The sequence below is a fragment of the Hemibagrus wyckioides genome, linkage group LG15 (assembly GCF_019097595.1).
Source record: "Hemibagrus wyckioides isolate EC202008001 linkage group LG15, SWU_Hwy_1.0, whole genome shotgun sequence".
Taxonomy (NCBI): domain Eukaryota; kingdom Metazoa; phylum Chordata; class Actinopteri; order Siluriformes; family Bagridae; genus Hemibagrus; species Hemibagrus wyckioides.
The window spans coordinates 5505001-5521026 of NC_080724.1; the positions used below are offsets into that span (position 1 = coordinate 5505001).

Sequence of the window (16026 nt, forward strand, 5' to 3'; positions counted from 1 at the left end):
GATCATTTGAAGGTGATTGCTGAGATAATTGTCTCTTTGCAGGCAGAAAATAATTAATAAGGCCCTAGCAATCAGTTACTTCATGAAGAGATCGCCTGCTCTTTTTTAATGTAGTAGAGATGAGAATGTACTAATGTGGTCTAATGTGAAGTCTAATGAGGTTAATCTTGAATGAACTTTTATAGCAGAGCATGTCCTGAAACTTATGGCCTTAGGCCAAACAATGGGATGAGATGCAGACCTGAAAATCAGGGGTCACAACTCTCCCAATCCATTGCTGTGCTAGCTCCATGTCAAGCTGCCAGACTACCACCTCTGATGATGCTCTCAAAACACCAAGAGAGCTCCAGGATCGTGGCACTGCTGACTGGGAAAGCCCAGGTAATGGAAGCAATGTATAGCTGCACGATCCACCTATCAGCAGCTTAGCAAACTCTTTAGGCAAGTCTTTGACCATGCATCCTTCAGCAAAGAAGTGGGTGAGCACTTTCTCACTACCATGGTATGCTTCACCAAGAACTGATTTAACTAATGGACAGAGCAACAGAGCAACACCCTTTCATTATGAGTCTTCCCTAGCTTGAGAAACATAACCAGCGGTTATAATGGGTAGAAAAGAAAATTGCGTGATGGTTTCCTTTCTGCTTCCACCACTATATACAATGCTCCGAACTCACTCTAGCTTCTACCATTGTGGAGAACCCAGGCCAAGTTTTCAGTTCTGTATCCTGCCAGAGTACCACGACCTTCAGGAAGGGTTCAGCAAAGCCAAGCTCAGTAGGCTTCAATGTGCCATTGAGCTTCTGCCTGGAGTCACCTCCCAATGGACATGTATATCCCCTGTTAACAGTGGAACAGAAAGCAATGCAGGTGTACATCGAGAAGTCTCTGCAACAGGTTTGCATTTGGCTCTCGACCTCCCTGGTGTCCACTGGTTTCTTCTGGGTGGCCAAGAAAGGAAGTGGCCTGCATCCACGCATTGACTATGGGGCCTTAAACATTGCACAGTGAAATACCCTTACTTCCTTATGAGTGCTGAGGGACATGTTGGAAGTTTCCACATCCAGCATGTTCATATGTCAGGTCCTGTGCTGGTTAACAGCTGTACATCAAAGGAACAAAATGCAAATTCCACCAGCACAGTATTGCCTTTTGGGGGTACATAATTTCACCAAAAGAGGTCATGGATCAAACTGAGGTTTCAGCTGACCTACAACTACATACACCAAGGAGCTACAACTTTTTCTGGGATTCACCAACTTCTACCATTTCATCAGGAGGTTCAGCTCCATTGCCTTACTGCTCACTGGACTACTGAAAGGGGGCACAAAGCACCCCCATACTGAAGCACCCAGACCTCAACCAACCTTTTATAGTGGGGGTAAACACCTTAGAAAATGGAGTGGGGGCCATATTCTCCCATATCATTACAAATTCTTGCATGTGTCCCATTTAAAGCCTGTCAGACCAGGTTCTTTGGCCACCAACCAGCCAGCCAAGAATAATGCTGGGTACCCACACACAACATGCAGGAACTCTGCAGCTCCTATTAACTAGTGGCCTCCAAACATGGCCACTGCGGACTCAACTTCCCAACAGCCACCAGCACTTTCACAATCTCAATACTCAGACTACTGATTACACACACCTGGGAATCATTTAGCCTAGCTCACTCTTACCCTATATATACTATGAGAGTTCAGATGGTTACACAGCCACTGATTATCCTGTTTTCCTTGTTGACCTGGCGCTACTCTGACCTTTTTTTGGGTCACATTTTGGACTATACTTGATTGACTTTGCCTCACACTGTTTTTGTGTTCCATTACTTTTGAATGTTCTGTGTATTGTCTGATTTTAATTTGTGGCTGTTTTTGTTTGTGTCTATGTTTTCCCTGTATGCTGAGTAAATTCTTTCTGTGTTTGCATCCAATTCTTGAGTCTGTTTCATGACATTTACACTACCAGTCAAAAGTTTGGACACACCTTTTAATTCAGTGTTTTTTGTTTAGGGATTTATTTTCTACATTCTAGAACAATACTGGAGATTTCAAACTATGAAATAACACACATGGACTTAAGTAATCCATATGTAATGACAACAAAAAACAGTCAGTTGTTATTTTAAGACACGAAGGTCAGGTGTTCTGGAATAGTTCTTGCAAGATCAGTATTGTCAAGTGCATTTGCAAAACCCATCAAGCACCATGATGAAACTGGCTCACATGAAGACCATCCCAGGAAAGAAAGACCAAAACTTACCTCTGCTGCAGAGGAGAAGTTCATTTAGAGTTGCCAGCCTCAGGAATCACCAATTAACAGCACCTCAGATTAGAGCTGTTATGAAGGCTTTACAGAGCATAAGTAGCAGACATACACTATATTGCCAAAAGTATTCGCTCACCCATCCAAATAATCAGAATCAGGTGTTCCAATCACTTCCATGGACACAGGTGTATAAAATCAAGCACCTAGGCATGCAGACTGTTTTTACAAACATTTGTGAAAGAATGGGTCGCTCTCAGGAGCTCAGTGAATTCCAGCGTGGAACTGTGATAGGATGCCACCTGTGCAACAAATCCAGTCGTGAAATTTCCTCGCTCCTAAATATTCCACAGTCACCTCTCAGCTGTATTATAAGAACGTGGAAGTGTTTGGGAACGACAGCAACTCAGCCACGAAGTGGTAGGCCACGTAAACTGACGAAGCGGGGTCAGCGGATGCTGAGGCACATAGTGCGAAGAGGTCGCCAACTTTCTGCAGAGTCAATCGCTACAGACCTCCAAACTTCATGTGGCCTTCAGATTAGCTCAAGAACAGTGTGCAGAGAGCTTCATGGAATGGGTTTCCATGGCCGAGCAGCTGCATCCAAGCCATACATCACCAAGTGCAATGCAAAGCGTCGGATGCAGTGGTGTAAAGCACGCCGCCACTGGACTCTAGAGCAGTGGAGACGCGTTCTCTGGAGTGACGAATCGCGCTTCTCCATCTGGCAATCTGATGGACAAGTCTGGGTTTGGCGGTTGCCAGGAGAACGGTACTTGTCTGACTGCACTGTGCCAAGTGTAAAGTTTGGTGGAGGGGGGATTATGGTGTGGGGTTGTTTTTCAGGAGCTGGGCTTGGCCCCTTAGTTCCAGTGAAAGGAACTCAGCATACCAAGACATTTTGGACAATTCCATGCTCCCAACTTTGTGGGAACAGTTTGGAGCTGGCCCCTTCCTCTTCCAACATGACTGTGCACCAGTGCACAAAGCAAGGTCCATAAAGACATGGATGACAGAGTCTGGTGTGGATGAACTTGACTGGCCTGCACAGAGTCCTGACCTCAACCCGATAGAACACCTTTGGGATGAATTAGAGCAGAGACTGAGAGCCAGGCCTTCTCGTCCAACATCAGTGTGTGACCTCACAAATGCGCTTCTGGAAGAATGGTCAAAAATTCCCATAAACACACTCCTAAACCTTGTGGACAGCCTTCTCAGAAGAGCTGAAGCTGTTATAGCTGCAAAGGGTGGACCGACGTCATATTGAACCCTATGGATTAGGAATGGGATGTCACTTATGTTCATATGCGAGTCAAGGCAGGTGAGCGAATACTTTTGGCAATATAGTGTATCTCAATATCAACTGTTCAAAGGATATTATTGTGTATTTCCGCTGCCTTCAATGTAGAAAGAAATAAACATCAGGAAAGACCATGGAATTAGAAGATGTGTCCAAACTTTTGACTGGTAGTGTATGTAGTTCAGTACCCTTAAAGCTGTGGCTATTTTCCACTTACAAGTTCACGGTGTCCCCCACCTTATGTCCTCATATACATGGATTCACCATGTCCCCATGATGGTAACAAAGAGGTACAGAAGATGGTATCATGCTTCAAAAAGAATTTCTAAATTTGATATTTAGACTAAATATTAGATTACTAAATTAAATAACACATGATTTGAAAACTATGAAAGATTCACTGAAATTGCGCCAAAATGGCTTTGGTTTGATCCTTGGGTGTGACTTGTTTTCCCAGCAGGTAAGAATGTTGTATTAGGTAAAAAAAAAAAAAAACATGTATTCTTTATTTACTAGTAAAGATTCAGAAATCTATTTCTTCCTGAAATGCAAAAATCCTGACTTGCTTTGCATTACTCATTGTCACAGATGACACTTCCACTAGCAAACTCTGGAAACTGTCTTTGAAATCCCTAGGATGAGTTTCAGTTTCAGTTCAGTTTCTGAAATAATCAGACCATGCCCATTTAGTAGGAACATTTATGCCACAGTTAAAGTCACAGAGATCGCACTTTTTCTTCATGATGATGTTTGATGTGAACAACACCTGAAGCTCATATAGCTGCATGATTTTATGCTTGTGCTGCTGCCACATGATTGGTTGATTAGATAACTGCAGGAATGAGCAGGTATACAGGTATTCCTATTAAAGTGGATTGCAAGCTTATATCAGTACTGGGAAGAAAAATCATGATTATCTTGAAAATGATATGAACCATTTCATCTGCCCAAAATGCTACATAAATAATAAGTATCTTAAATCATAAAATTGTATAAGATTGCATATGAGGTAGTTTAGATCTTCTTCTTCTTTCGGCTTTTCCCTTCAGGGGTCACCACAGCGAATCATCTCTCTCCACATATCTCTTCTGCATTCTCAAAACTTGCACCCACTAGCTTCATATCCTCATTTATTACATCGATATACCTCCTCTTTGGCCTTCCTCTTTGCCTCCTGCCTGGCAGCTCACTCTCCCTCCACTGAACATCTCCAAACCATCTTAATCTGGCCTCCCAAACGTCCAACATGAGCTGTCCCTCTGATGTACTCGTTCCTAATCCTGTCCAACCTTGTCACTCCCAAAGAGAACCTCAACATCTTCAGCTCTGCTACCTCCAGCTCTGACTCCTGTCTCTTCCTCAGTAAAACTGTCTCTAAACCATACAGCATGGCCAGTCTCACCACTGTCTTGTATACCTTCCCCTTGATTCTCGCTGATATTTTTCACACAGAACTCCTGACACCTTTCTCTACCCATTCCAACCTGCCTTCACTCACTTCTTTACCTCTTTTCCACACTCTCCATTATTCTGGACTGTTGACCTCAAAGTACTTAAACTCCTGTACCTTCTTCACCTCTTCACCCTGTAATCTTACTGTTCCACTTCCCTCCCTTTCATTCACACACATGTACTCAGCCTTACTACGACTGACTTTCATTCCTCTTCTCTCCAGCACAAACCTCCACTTCTCCAGGTTTTCCTACACCTGCTCCCTGCTCTCACTACAGATCACAATGTCATCTGAAAACATCATTGTCCAAGGAGACTCCTGTCTGACCTCCTTTGACAACTGGTTCATCACCATAGCAAACAGGAAGGGGCTCAGAGCCAATCCCTGATGCAGTCCCACCTCTACTTTGAACTCCTCTGTCTGACCTACAGCACACCTCACCACTGTCCTGCTCCTCTCATACACGTCCTACACCACTCTGACATACTTCTCTGCTACTCCTGACTTCCTCATGCAGTACCACAGCTCTTCTCTTGGCACCCTGTCATACGCTTTCTCCAAGTCTACAAACACACAGTGCAACTCTCTCTGACCATCCCTATACTTCTCCATCAAAATTCTCAGAGCAAAAATTGCATCTGTTGTGCTCTTTCTGGACATGAACTCTTTCCCATAGCTTCATTGTATGGCTCATCAACTTTAGAGGTAGTTTAGATGCCAAACACAAATATGTTCTGGCTAAACCAGTTAAAATAAATAATGAGCAAATGTACGACAGCAATAAATAAAGATCTCAAAGTGCTCAATGGTTTTCAGCTTTCAGCAAATAATATGAAGATCAGGCCGAAAACAACAATCATATGTAAAATTAAATGTAAAATCATTTATGTCAATGAAAATATCATAGATAAAAACTGGAGATCATAATATTAATAATATTAATATTACCAAGCAAGCCCCAGATTAGTATTTAAATTGTCACTTAGCTGGACCTCTGACCTTTTGACAGATCTTCAAATGCTTTTTGAAGCCAGGACAAGTCTTGTAGGTGACAGCAGAGCAAGTGGAGCAGGATATCTCACTATGCTCCAAAATGGAAACCTGTGCCTCAGAATCAATAAGCGGTGCTAAAGAGGAGAAAACATGTCTGAGAACTGAATCCAGGACATATTGTAGGAGAATGAGAGACAGAAAGACAGAAGGAGAAATGCTTACCTTGTCTATGGCAGGTTGATTCCCTTTTGGCTGGAACCGGGGTGAGTTGCCTCTTCTGGGACTCCTCATTGAAAAGTGCCCCCTCTGGTCGCTTTGTCCTGCCTACTTTCAGCTTTTCATCTACCTTATTCATCCCTGCACACATCACAGAATGCAAAGTAACACAACAGAACACAACGCAAGACATGACACAAAGTTGACAACTTGATATAATGACAGAGCTAGAGACAGATCAAGAAATTGTTGTGGAAAAAATAAATCAATTAGATAAACAGCTAAAACCTCTAAAATAGGCTCCAGATAATTTCTCCAGATAGAATTTTTTATCTAGAGGTACCAGTCATAGTAACAATTTCCTGAAATGATATCTGGAAGTTGATTCATGTCAACTGGACTTCTTTCTGGTTATGAAAGTTTTCACTACTTATCTGATCAGCTCCTTGATTTCCTAAAATGAGTTTCCATTTTCCATTGCCACCTATCAGTGACCTTAATTCAATAAAATTCAATTACATTCAAATAGCACTGAACATTGCTGCAAAGAAACTTTACAGGAATATATAAATTCTGAATATGAATTTAAATTTACCCCTAATGAGCAAGCCAGAGGTGATGATGACAAGGAAAATCTTGTTCCACGAGTGGACCTTATGGCAAATTTAAAACATTACCACTGAATAATGCACCAGGGAGCATTGTGCTGAGACCATTTACAATTTAATACTAATACTAGTGGTAAATGAAACAAGTGATACAAGTACCACAAAACGAAATCAAGATGTTTTTACAGCATAGAGGAAAGGATGTCATGGAAAACACTGGACTTTTTTACAGACCTAAAAACAAATTAATTTGCTACCTTTAACACATGAAGCAAACATTTATCATGATATTTGGGCATTTCAGGAATTAACAGACAGTTTGAAAAGAATATGGAATATTTCTCTAATGGTGCTATTAGTTTAGTGAATGTCAGTTACAAGGAACAGATGAGGGAGCAGAAACATTATAACCAAATGACAAGGATGTGTCTACTTACGCTATTGAAACATAATACAAAGGGTGTGTGTGTGTGTGTGTATGTGTGATGTGCTTTTATTTATGTGTATAACCTTTCAGGCCAAATGTTCCAGAGATTGAGGGCTGCTCCCCAGTGAACTTCTTTGGAGTTTTCTGTTTCCTCCCTAGCTCAGTGGTAAATAGACAACAGCAACAGGTCAGATTTACAATCCTAGCTTAATACATAGTAATAGTTAGTATCAAACTGTACAAATCAAATGAACATCATACACATGCCATAATATCCTGTTAAAGCTTTAATAAGTGGTTCTATAATCATTGTAAATGCTGTCATTTATCTCCAATAAAAGTAATGCAGGTTTTATAAATGACCAAGGCTCAGTGTGTGCCAGTGGCCAGAGAATGCAAAAAACACTGTTTACACTCCACACACAGTGTGTGTACCCAAACAAAATCTATAAATAATACGGTCACAGGACAAGCTTCAAATGACCTCAAATGGGTTTTTTTTTCCTTTTTTTGTACATAAAAGTTTTGTTGTACATAAAACTAGTATTTTAAATCATATCCAAAGACACATGGCACATAAGGCATCAATTTAGATTGGGGTAACCTTACTATGCTTCATCCTTTCTGGGTCTTCTTCAGGGAAATTTGGAGGTAAACCACTTCCCCCACTTTCACTGCCCCCAGCATCTGACAGAGTTTTCTTTTGATGCTGTTGCTGGGATCTGGGTTCTTGGGTTGTCTCTGTCCTCTGGTCAGTGCACTCGCCATTCTGTGACGGCTGGGACATTTCCTGGGTCTTTTTTACCTTTAAAAAGACTGGCAAGGAGGAGCTGTTCTCCACAGGCCTGAGGCATGGCCCACACACTCTTTATGCAGTCACATCATCAGAAACAGAGGTGCATTTTAATTAGCTTTGACAGGTCATCAGTCATAACTATCATTACTGACAGGACAGAGATTTTGTTTTAAAGAACTATTTATTTTCAAAATGAAATAATTTGTGTATGTTTATATCTGAATTATCTTAAATAGTCTCTAAATAATGACAGAAGCATGCACAGGATGTGGAAACATTTAGTGTAGACACAGTATGGAGGAAGTACCAGTGGTTTCTATCTGTCTACGTCTCAGGGACAGATTTTTTTTAAATTTTACTAATGAAGTATCAGTTAATCAGTTAAATAATGATAAACAATCAATACTTCAACCACATTCACACATCCACTGATGCAAACACAGAGATACAGGCCTGCATAAAGGTTAGGCAGGAATCTTCAGTAACAAGTTCATGGACTTCAAGTAAGAACTATTTGAGATATAGATATGTTTTTCCTTATTTGCTGTTATTTTATAAGAATGAAAATAAGCAAAAACTTGAGTTATGTTTCCTCTATCTACTCCGTATTGATTTATTTACATATGTGAACATTCACTTGACTTATTCTGAAAATAAGACATACCAATGCAATTATCTCCAAAAGTTTTAATTACATTAATTACAGAACAAATCTTACCCAGTTCATGCAGACTGGGATGCCTGCAAGAATCCAGTACATTCACTTTGTTTTGTTTTGATATTAAAGCTAGCATGAACTTGGTGTTTAGTGTTAATTGCCATTATTTCATGGGTTAGCATATCAGTTAGCTTAGAGAAATTAACAGAGCACAATTACTTATGCTAAGGTTATTGCATATTTGTACAAATATTTCTAAATAAATTGCCAATGAGCCATTGTAAATTAGAGCTAACATTATATTTGTGGCTTATTTAGTTGCATCAAGGTAGTAAGCAAGCCATTGCAGTCTACTGATGTAAATAGAAATTAATAAGGCAGAGATGCATATGTAAAAACATTATGCTTGATATGTACACCCATGATCCACTTTAATAGGAACACTTCTATACCTGCTCATTTATGCAGTTATCCAATCAACCAATAATTTTGCAAATGCCGAATCATGCAGGTTCTGGTCAATAGTTTCAAATAATGTTTACAGCAAACATCAGACTGGAGGATAATGTGTTTTCTGCGACAACCAGGTCATGACTGTTGGTGCTAGATGGGCTAATTTGAGTATTTCAGAAACTACTGATCGCCTGGGATTTTCTCATACAGTAGTATCTAGAGTTGAAAACAAACCATCCTGTGAGCCGGGGGTCAGCAGGCTAAAACACCTTGTTGATGAGAGGTAAGAGGAGACTGGTCTGATCTGACAGGAAGACTATAGTCACTCAAAAATATACATGAATCACTGGCACAGCTTCACTAAAACTGGACAGACTGGAAGAAGACCTTTTTTTTTTTTTTTTCTAATCTTCAAATATATGCCCATGATAGCCTTGGTTTCCTGTTCATAGTTAATGGGATTTGACCTGGATGTGTTCTTCATCTTTATATTCCATCCACCTAAAGTTTGATGTTTTTTGCATGCTGAGATGTTTTTTTTTAATCCACATGGTTGAAGAGCTTGCTCATATGAGTTTCTATATCATTCCTGGCAGCTCAAACCAATCTGGCCATTTTCTTATTGCTCTTATCAACAACTTGTCTCCACTTACAGGACTGTTGTCGTCAATCAATGCTTTTTTTTTCAAACCATTCTGACTTTTCTGTGTGTTGCTTACTCAATAAATCGTGAGATAGAATTTACCCACCAAAAAGCTTATATTTGTTACATTTATTGCTGCATATATTTGTTAGCTCAATTTTTTGGGATAAATTCTATACACATTTTTTAGTGTACATGTTTATCGTAACACTCATATCGTGAAATCACTTCTCTCTTACTCTGGAAAATATACTTCCATCTTCTCAAGGTTTATCTTGAAGAAGTCTTGCAAGATTAAATGCTAATCTAGCTAACAATTAAAAACCCTATCATTAAATCACAAAATAATGAACATGATCTCTTAACATCAAATGCATTTGACCATGAATTTGTGCCATGAATCATGTATATTATACATGTATATTGTATACTCATATCTTTCCATCATCTAATAAATGAACAGGTTAATCATGAGTTAGATCCTGAAATTCTTATTATTATTCATGTTATATTCAGTAATAATCAGAAGAAGAGTCAAATGACACAATTTTATAGACATATTGTGGAATATTTAAACAGGCTGATAGATGTAGTAAATGACCATCATGTCATCATAAAGTCATCATTAAGTTAGACAATGGTGTACTCAACTCAAGTTGTAACATTGCTCACAAATTAGATCCAGACATTGAAATTGTCATTAATGCAGTTCAACCTCCTGAGGGATGTTCCGATCAAACATCAGCATTTTTATTTCAGAATTAGGTCAGAAAAGAATGAAGCAACTGTACGTTTACATAACATAATACCAATTTTGGAAAAAAAAAATTAGGGCTGTCACTATCGATTATAATGGTCATTGAGTGATTTGAACTATTAATTAATTGATTTGAACTATTAATTAATTGATTTTAACAATTAATACATTTTTTTAAATACACAGATTTTTGGAAAAAACTAACAAGCCTTTATAATGACTTCATTTAAATAATAAAAAATGAATCAATTTGGTTACAAATATATCCTAGGGCCAGCCTCTCAAAACTGGTCTACTGCAACACACTACTCACAGGCGTCCCAGCCCACTCCATAAAACCCCTTCAGAGGATTCAGAATGAAGCAGCATGCCTTGTTTTCAACCAGCTTCAAAGGACCCACATCATACTGCTATTCGCCTCCCCCCACTGGCTTCCTGAAGTCAGCTGCATCAAATTCAAGGCCTGGATGCTCACATATAGGACCTTGTCTGGAAAAACACCACTTTAACTTAACACTCTCATTGTTCACATTCCCTCACACAGTCTGCAATAAATTAACAAGCAATGTCTGGTAATGCCCACTTAGCAAGGTATGAGGTCCCTTTTCCAGAACTTTTAAACCAACTGTACCTCAGTGGTAAATTGAGCATCAAACCTCAATCAGGAGAGCAGGATCTATCACTGTCTTCAAAAAATGAATAAATAACTAACACCTAACTTGTCATCACAAAAAAATCCACTTACATACACTTACACATAACAAAACATATCATAATATTATTGAACAATGCAAACAATGCTTTTTTAAGACAAATTTTGTAAATTCGCTGTGATAGAACACATGATTATTTGACTCTATATGAATATATAATTGAATTAGATTTCTGATTATCACAATAATTCACAGTTTCCATTAAGGAGTATAAGTAAACATTCTTAGGTCTTAAAATTGCTTGATGTTTGGATACAATGTTTCCAGCTGTCATAAATGTTGTATCCAACAATTTTGAAACCACTATTGTAAACAACAACTTTAATCTTTTATAACTTAACTCAACTTGACTATGACTTCCTCCAATCACTTATCAATATTTGTAATGGTGTGTTTTTCTTGAAGAGGCATTGTAGTGAAACTGCGATTTCATTTCCTAATCCTCGCTAAGAAAATATGTCACACATCAGTATAACTTTATGGCCATGCTGGTCCAAACGTCAGTGCTGAGAGCTACACTGTTGGTTTCCTTCAGGACCATCAAACAGTTCCTTGTCTTTTATTTCTTCATACTTTTTCTCAATCAATTTTGTTCCCTTGATGGAAGCTTATAACCAACAATCATATTTTTGAAGCCACTGAGACTGGATGCATGTCTGTGATTATCACAATAGTGTCAGTCAGAATCTTTAATTCCTGGGGTGAATATGGAAACAGGTTCCATCACATCAGGCTCTGTCTATATATATATAACTGTTATCTCAAACAGTTGGATGGTTTGATCAGTATTTTTTAAGGAAGCATTGTGGTTACAGGTTAATTGCACATAATTTATTATGATAAATAGGTTTCAAGTTAATAAGTTTATTACATCACTTAGTGAAGGATCAAACCTGATGTTATAGCACAAGGTTGTAAAATTTGTGCTTTACCAATCCTGACTTCAATCAATCCTACAATGACCTCCCCAAATCCATGGGATTCACAGAAAAAATGAAAAAAAAAACATGGTAGAACATTTCTGGAACATGGTAAAATGTCAGAGCTGTGTAGGTCTGTATTCAAACCCCAACATGTTGAAGAAAGCATGATGGCAAAAGACAGTGGCCTGTTCCCAAGAGAAGGAACCAGTTCAATACCCCCAAATAAAATTAAACCCCAGGACAAATGTGGTAAGTCATTTGACCAAGTATGAATAGTTTTAATAGAAAGACAATAAAGCTTCATGAATTTGAAAAACTTTTGCAATGCAATTATTATTTTTTTTGAAGAAGAAACAGAAGCTTGGAGTTTAAAATTATTTGCATTAAATATTTCTTGTTAACATCTTGATAAATGACACTTATATGCTTATATGTCAGACCTGAGTCGTGAATGCATGAAAAATCTGTATTGAGCAAGTAAACCAAATAATGTGCAACAAAAAATCATTTGAGATTTTTTTAAAGCTTGTATATATATATATATATATATATATATATATATATATATATATATACGTATATGCTGTGTGCCGGACATTCACAAACATCTATCTGCAAGTCAGCAACAGTCTTGACCTTGGTATAGCAACAGGAGTAGCAACAGCAGATGAAACAAAGTATAAATCAACAGTCAATTAATAATTAGCATGTGCCACCTGCATGATCATTTTTGTTCAGAAGGAGAGTTCTGTGGCTCATTATATCTCTTATGCAACAGACATTCTTAATAAACATTTGGCTTACTGTTTACCAGATATCTTTTTTTCATAGTTTTTCCCCCACAATAAATAAATATTTTATTTTGTTGTTGTTTTCATATAGTATAAGAGAAAATTTAATGTATGTGTGCTGACAGAGACCAATACGCTGCAACAAATGCAACTACAGATAACTCAAGCAAATAGAAAAAGACACATGCATATGCAGTAAACAGGCATCATATACTTGGTACTCAACAGAGGCCAATGCACTGCAAACACAGAAACTACAACTAAATGCAGAAAACACATTTTAATGCCTTCAGCGAAAAGGGCAGTGGTGGCTCAAGTGGTTAAGGCTCTGGGTCGTTGACCAGAAGATCGGGGGTTCAAGCCCCAGCACCACGAAGTTGCCACTGTTGTGCCCTTGAGCAAGGCCCTCAACCCTCTCTACTCCAGGGGTGCTGTATCATGGCTGACCCTGCACTCTAACCCCAAAGATGGGATATGAGAAGAAAGAATTTCACTGTGCAGTAATGTATATGTGACAAATAAAGGCTATTTCTATTTTACTGGAGCCTCCAGGCTCGTTCCACAAGGCTTTCTAACAGCTTCACCCATCAGGCTGTCAGGATGCTGTCCATTATCTCCCCCTCCCCCACCTACTTCTGAACTCTGAAAACTACAGCTCACCCCCACACTTCTTTCATTGCACATAAGACACTTTATACTGTCGGCAGAATTCTACACACATGGAACTGTTTACAAACACCTGTTCAAACGTTACATGCACAAACTATTTACATCTGACACTGCTTGCACGTTTACACTTAACAGTCTTTTTTGCACTATTGTCATACTGCTGCTATTGTACATGCTGTCTTGCATCTTACAAAAGCCTCTATACCCAGAACTTCTGAATATTTACATTTATCTTCATGTTTATTTGCACCTTGGAATTATATTTGTATATTTAATAGAATTCACTGTTTACACTTACTCAGATATATATTCATTCAGACGATTCAATATATTTTTCACTGGTTTATTTTTATCTATTTATTTTAAGTATACTGCTGGTACGGTCACACAAAATCTGTTCTATGGTGCACTGACTGTATTGACAATGTAAATACTGACGAGAGAAGAGAAACGGTATTTCGATTCCTCTGTATGTCTGCACATATGGTGCCATTGACAATAAAGAACCTTGAACCTTGAAATACAAAAATTAAGATGTTTTCTGACGGACACTTATGGAAACAATTTGCTGTTCGAAAAAAGAAGCAGGAATTACCCTCTGAACATAACCCTCTGAAAACATCTCCATGGCGTGAAAAGCAAGAAACTATGAAAAACAGCTTTCATCATCTAGCCTAACAGCAGAGAGTGCAACCATTCAATTTTCCACCGAGAGCAATGACATATTAGGTGGTTCTACATTGCTGTCTGGGACACATCTAGATGCATTCATATTCACATTATAATGGTGATGCATTCACATTCACACTGCGATGTGACCATACATGTCCCAGACCACCGCTGAATGTGATTTCAGTGGTTAGATCATGTGGTTTCAGTGGCCATGCTTGCTGCCAAGGCTGACACTGCACCCCCCCCCAGCCCTGCTCCAAGCCATGCTCCCTGCCAAGGCTACTGTGGCAGCCTTCCAAGCCCTGTTCCAAGCCATGCTCCCTGCTGACACTGATATGGCAACGTCCTAAGCCCTCTTCCAGCCTTGCGCTCACTTCCGTTTCTGTTCCACATTGTTATACATTTGTTTATGTAGCCATGTGTTTTGTTTTGGTTCATGGTTTGTCTCCACCTTGTCTTATCATTGCCATTTTCCTTTATTTACCATGATTAAGCTCACCAGTTTTGAGTATTGTTCCAATTTAGGCTGCTATTTAAATAAGCACTTGTGTCCTCACAGGATACACACCAAAAGATATGTAGTGTTGATGTAAAATTTTGAACTTGTATGGAGTTTGATTTTATTATATGACAGTTCCTTTTCAAAAAAGAATTAAATGAAAAAATGTTTGTAGTTAGACAGGTTTCTGTATTTGATTTGAATTTGATTTGAGTAAAAAAAACCCATTTCAGTTGTTTCATTCACTTACAGCACTGCTGACAGCATATGTGACTCCCTGCAGCTAGACTGATGGGCTTCATGAAGACTGTTTCGATGGGATGCTATGCGGTTGCATTATCATTACCAAGGTTGCGGATGAGACAGACAATTTCTTTACAGAAAGAGAATTGTTCAGTATTTTCAAAATTAAATTTGTATTTTCTTTCTTAATTTTATGCAAAATTCATCTTTACAGAAAACCATTATACACCTCAAATCGATGCCATTTAGTAAAAGGTTGTATTGAAAAATATATCGGACACCAATCAGGTCAAAGTTGTTGCTTTCATAGCTAAATCTGACCGTTTGTTTAAGAGTGTTATTGTGACCAACATGATTGGTTGTGTCCATATGCCCATTTGTTTCTTTGTTAAACAGTTTAGTGAATAATTGTGTTTCCAGTGCATCTTCCCATAATTTTGAATACATCTGAAAACAGCACAATAGGGGTAGCAACTGTTTGACTGAGGACTAAGATGATCCCCAAGCATCGTCAACTTGTAAAAAATGTGATGCTAGAAGATCTTTGCATCAGTAGAACTAACAGGGCTTACAATTTATAAACAAAACAACCCTCCAGATCTCTAATAGTCTAATACAAGACTAGGTAGCCTTTCTCCAATTTTGGGTCTTGGACATAATATTCACTGTATAATACCTTTATAATACCATTATAAAACCTCCGGATTGTTGGGCATAATAATTCACATAGGCTTGCAGAAAAACATTCGATTTATCTACCTTTTTTTTTTTTTTTACAGACAGCACTCATATTTAGTTAGTCTAGTCTAGTCAAATGTAGTTCCACTATGAATTTTGTTCAGATCTGATTTGACTTTAATTACTATATCAGTTATTTAGTTTTTGGTAAGAGGTATACAGTGTGGCTTGTAATATACAATAGTAATGACTGTTGTTTTCCACTGTCA

General features: G+C 38.5%; 1 protein-coding gene across 12 annotated transcripts in view; it reads right to left on the reverse strand.

The window, feature by feature from the left end:
- The window catches only part of znf512b (zinc finger protein 512B), an 85754-nt gene that overhangs the window by 19970 nt on the left and 49758 nt on the right, over nt 1-16026 (reverse strand). For 11 of the 12 annotated variants that reach the window (XM_058409607.1, XM_058409610.1, XM_058409614.1 and 8 more), the window contains 4 exons: nt 7872-8128; nt 7346-7423; nt 6234-6368; nt 6018-6145 (listed from right to left, as the gene is read on the reverse strand). In XM_058409607.1, coding sequence (XP_058265590.1) covers nt 6018-6145; nt 6234-6368; nt 7346-7423; nt 7872-8128 — 598 coding nt within the window. The remainder of the gene's footprint in view (nt 1-6017; nt 6146-6233; nt 6369-7345; nt 7424-7871; nt 8129-16026) is intronic. The other variant, XM_058409603.1, reaches the window with a different exon arrangement.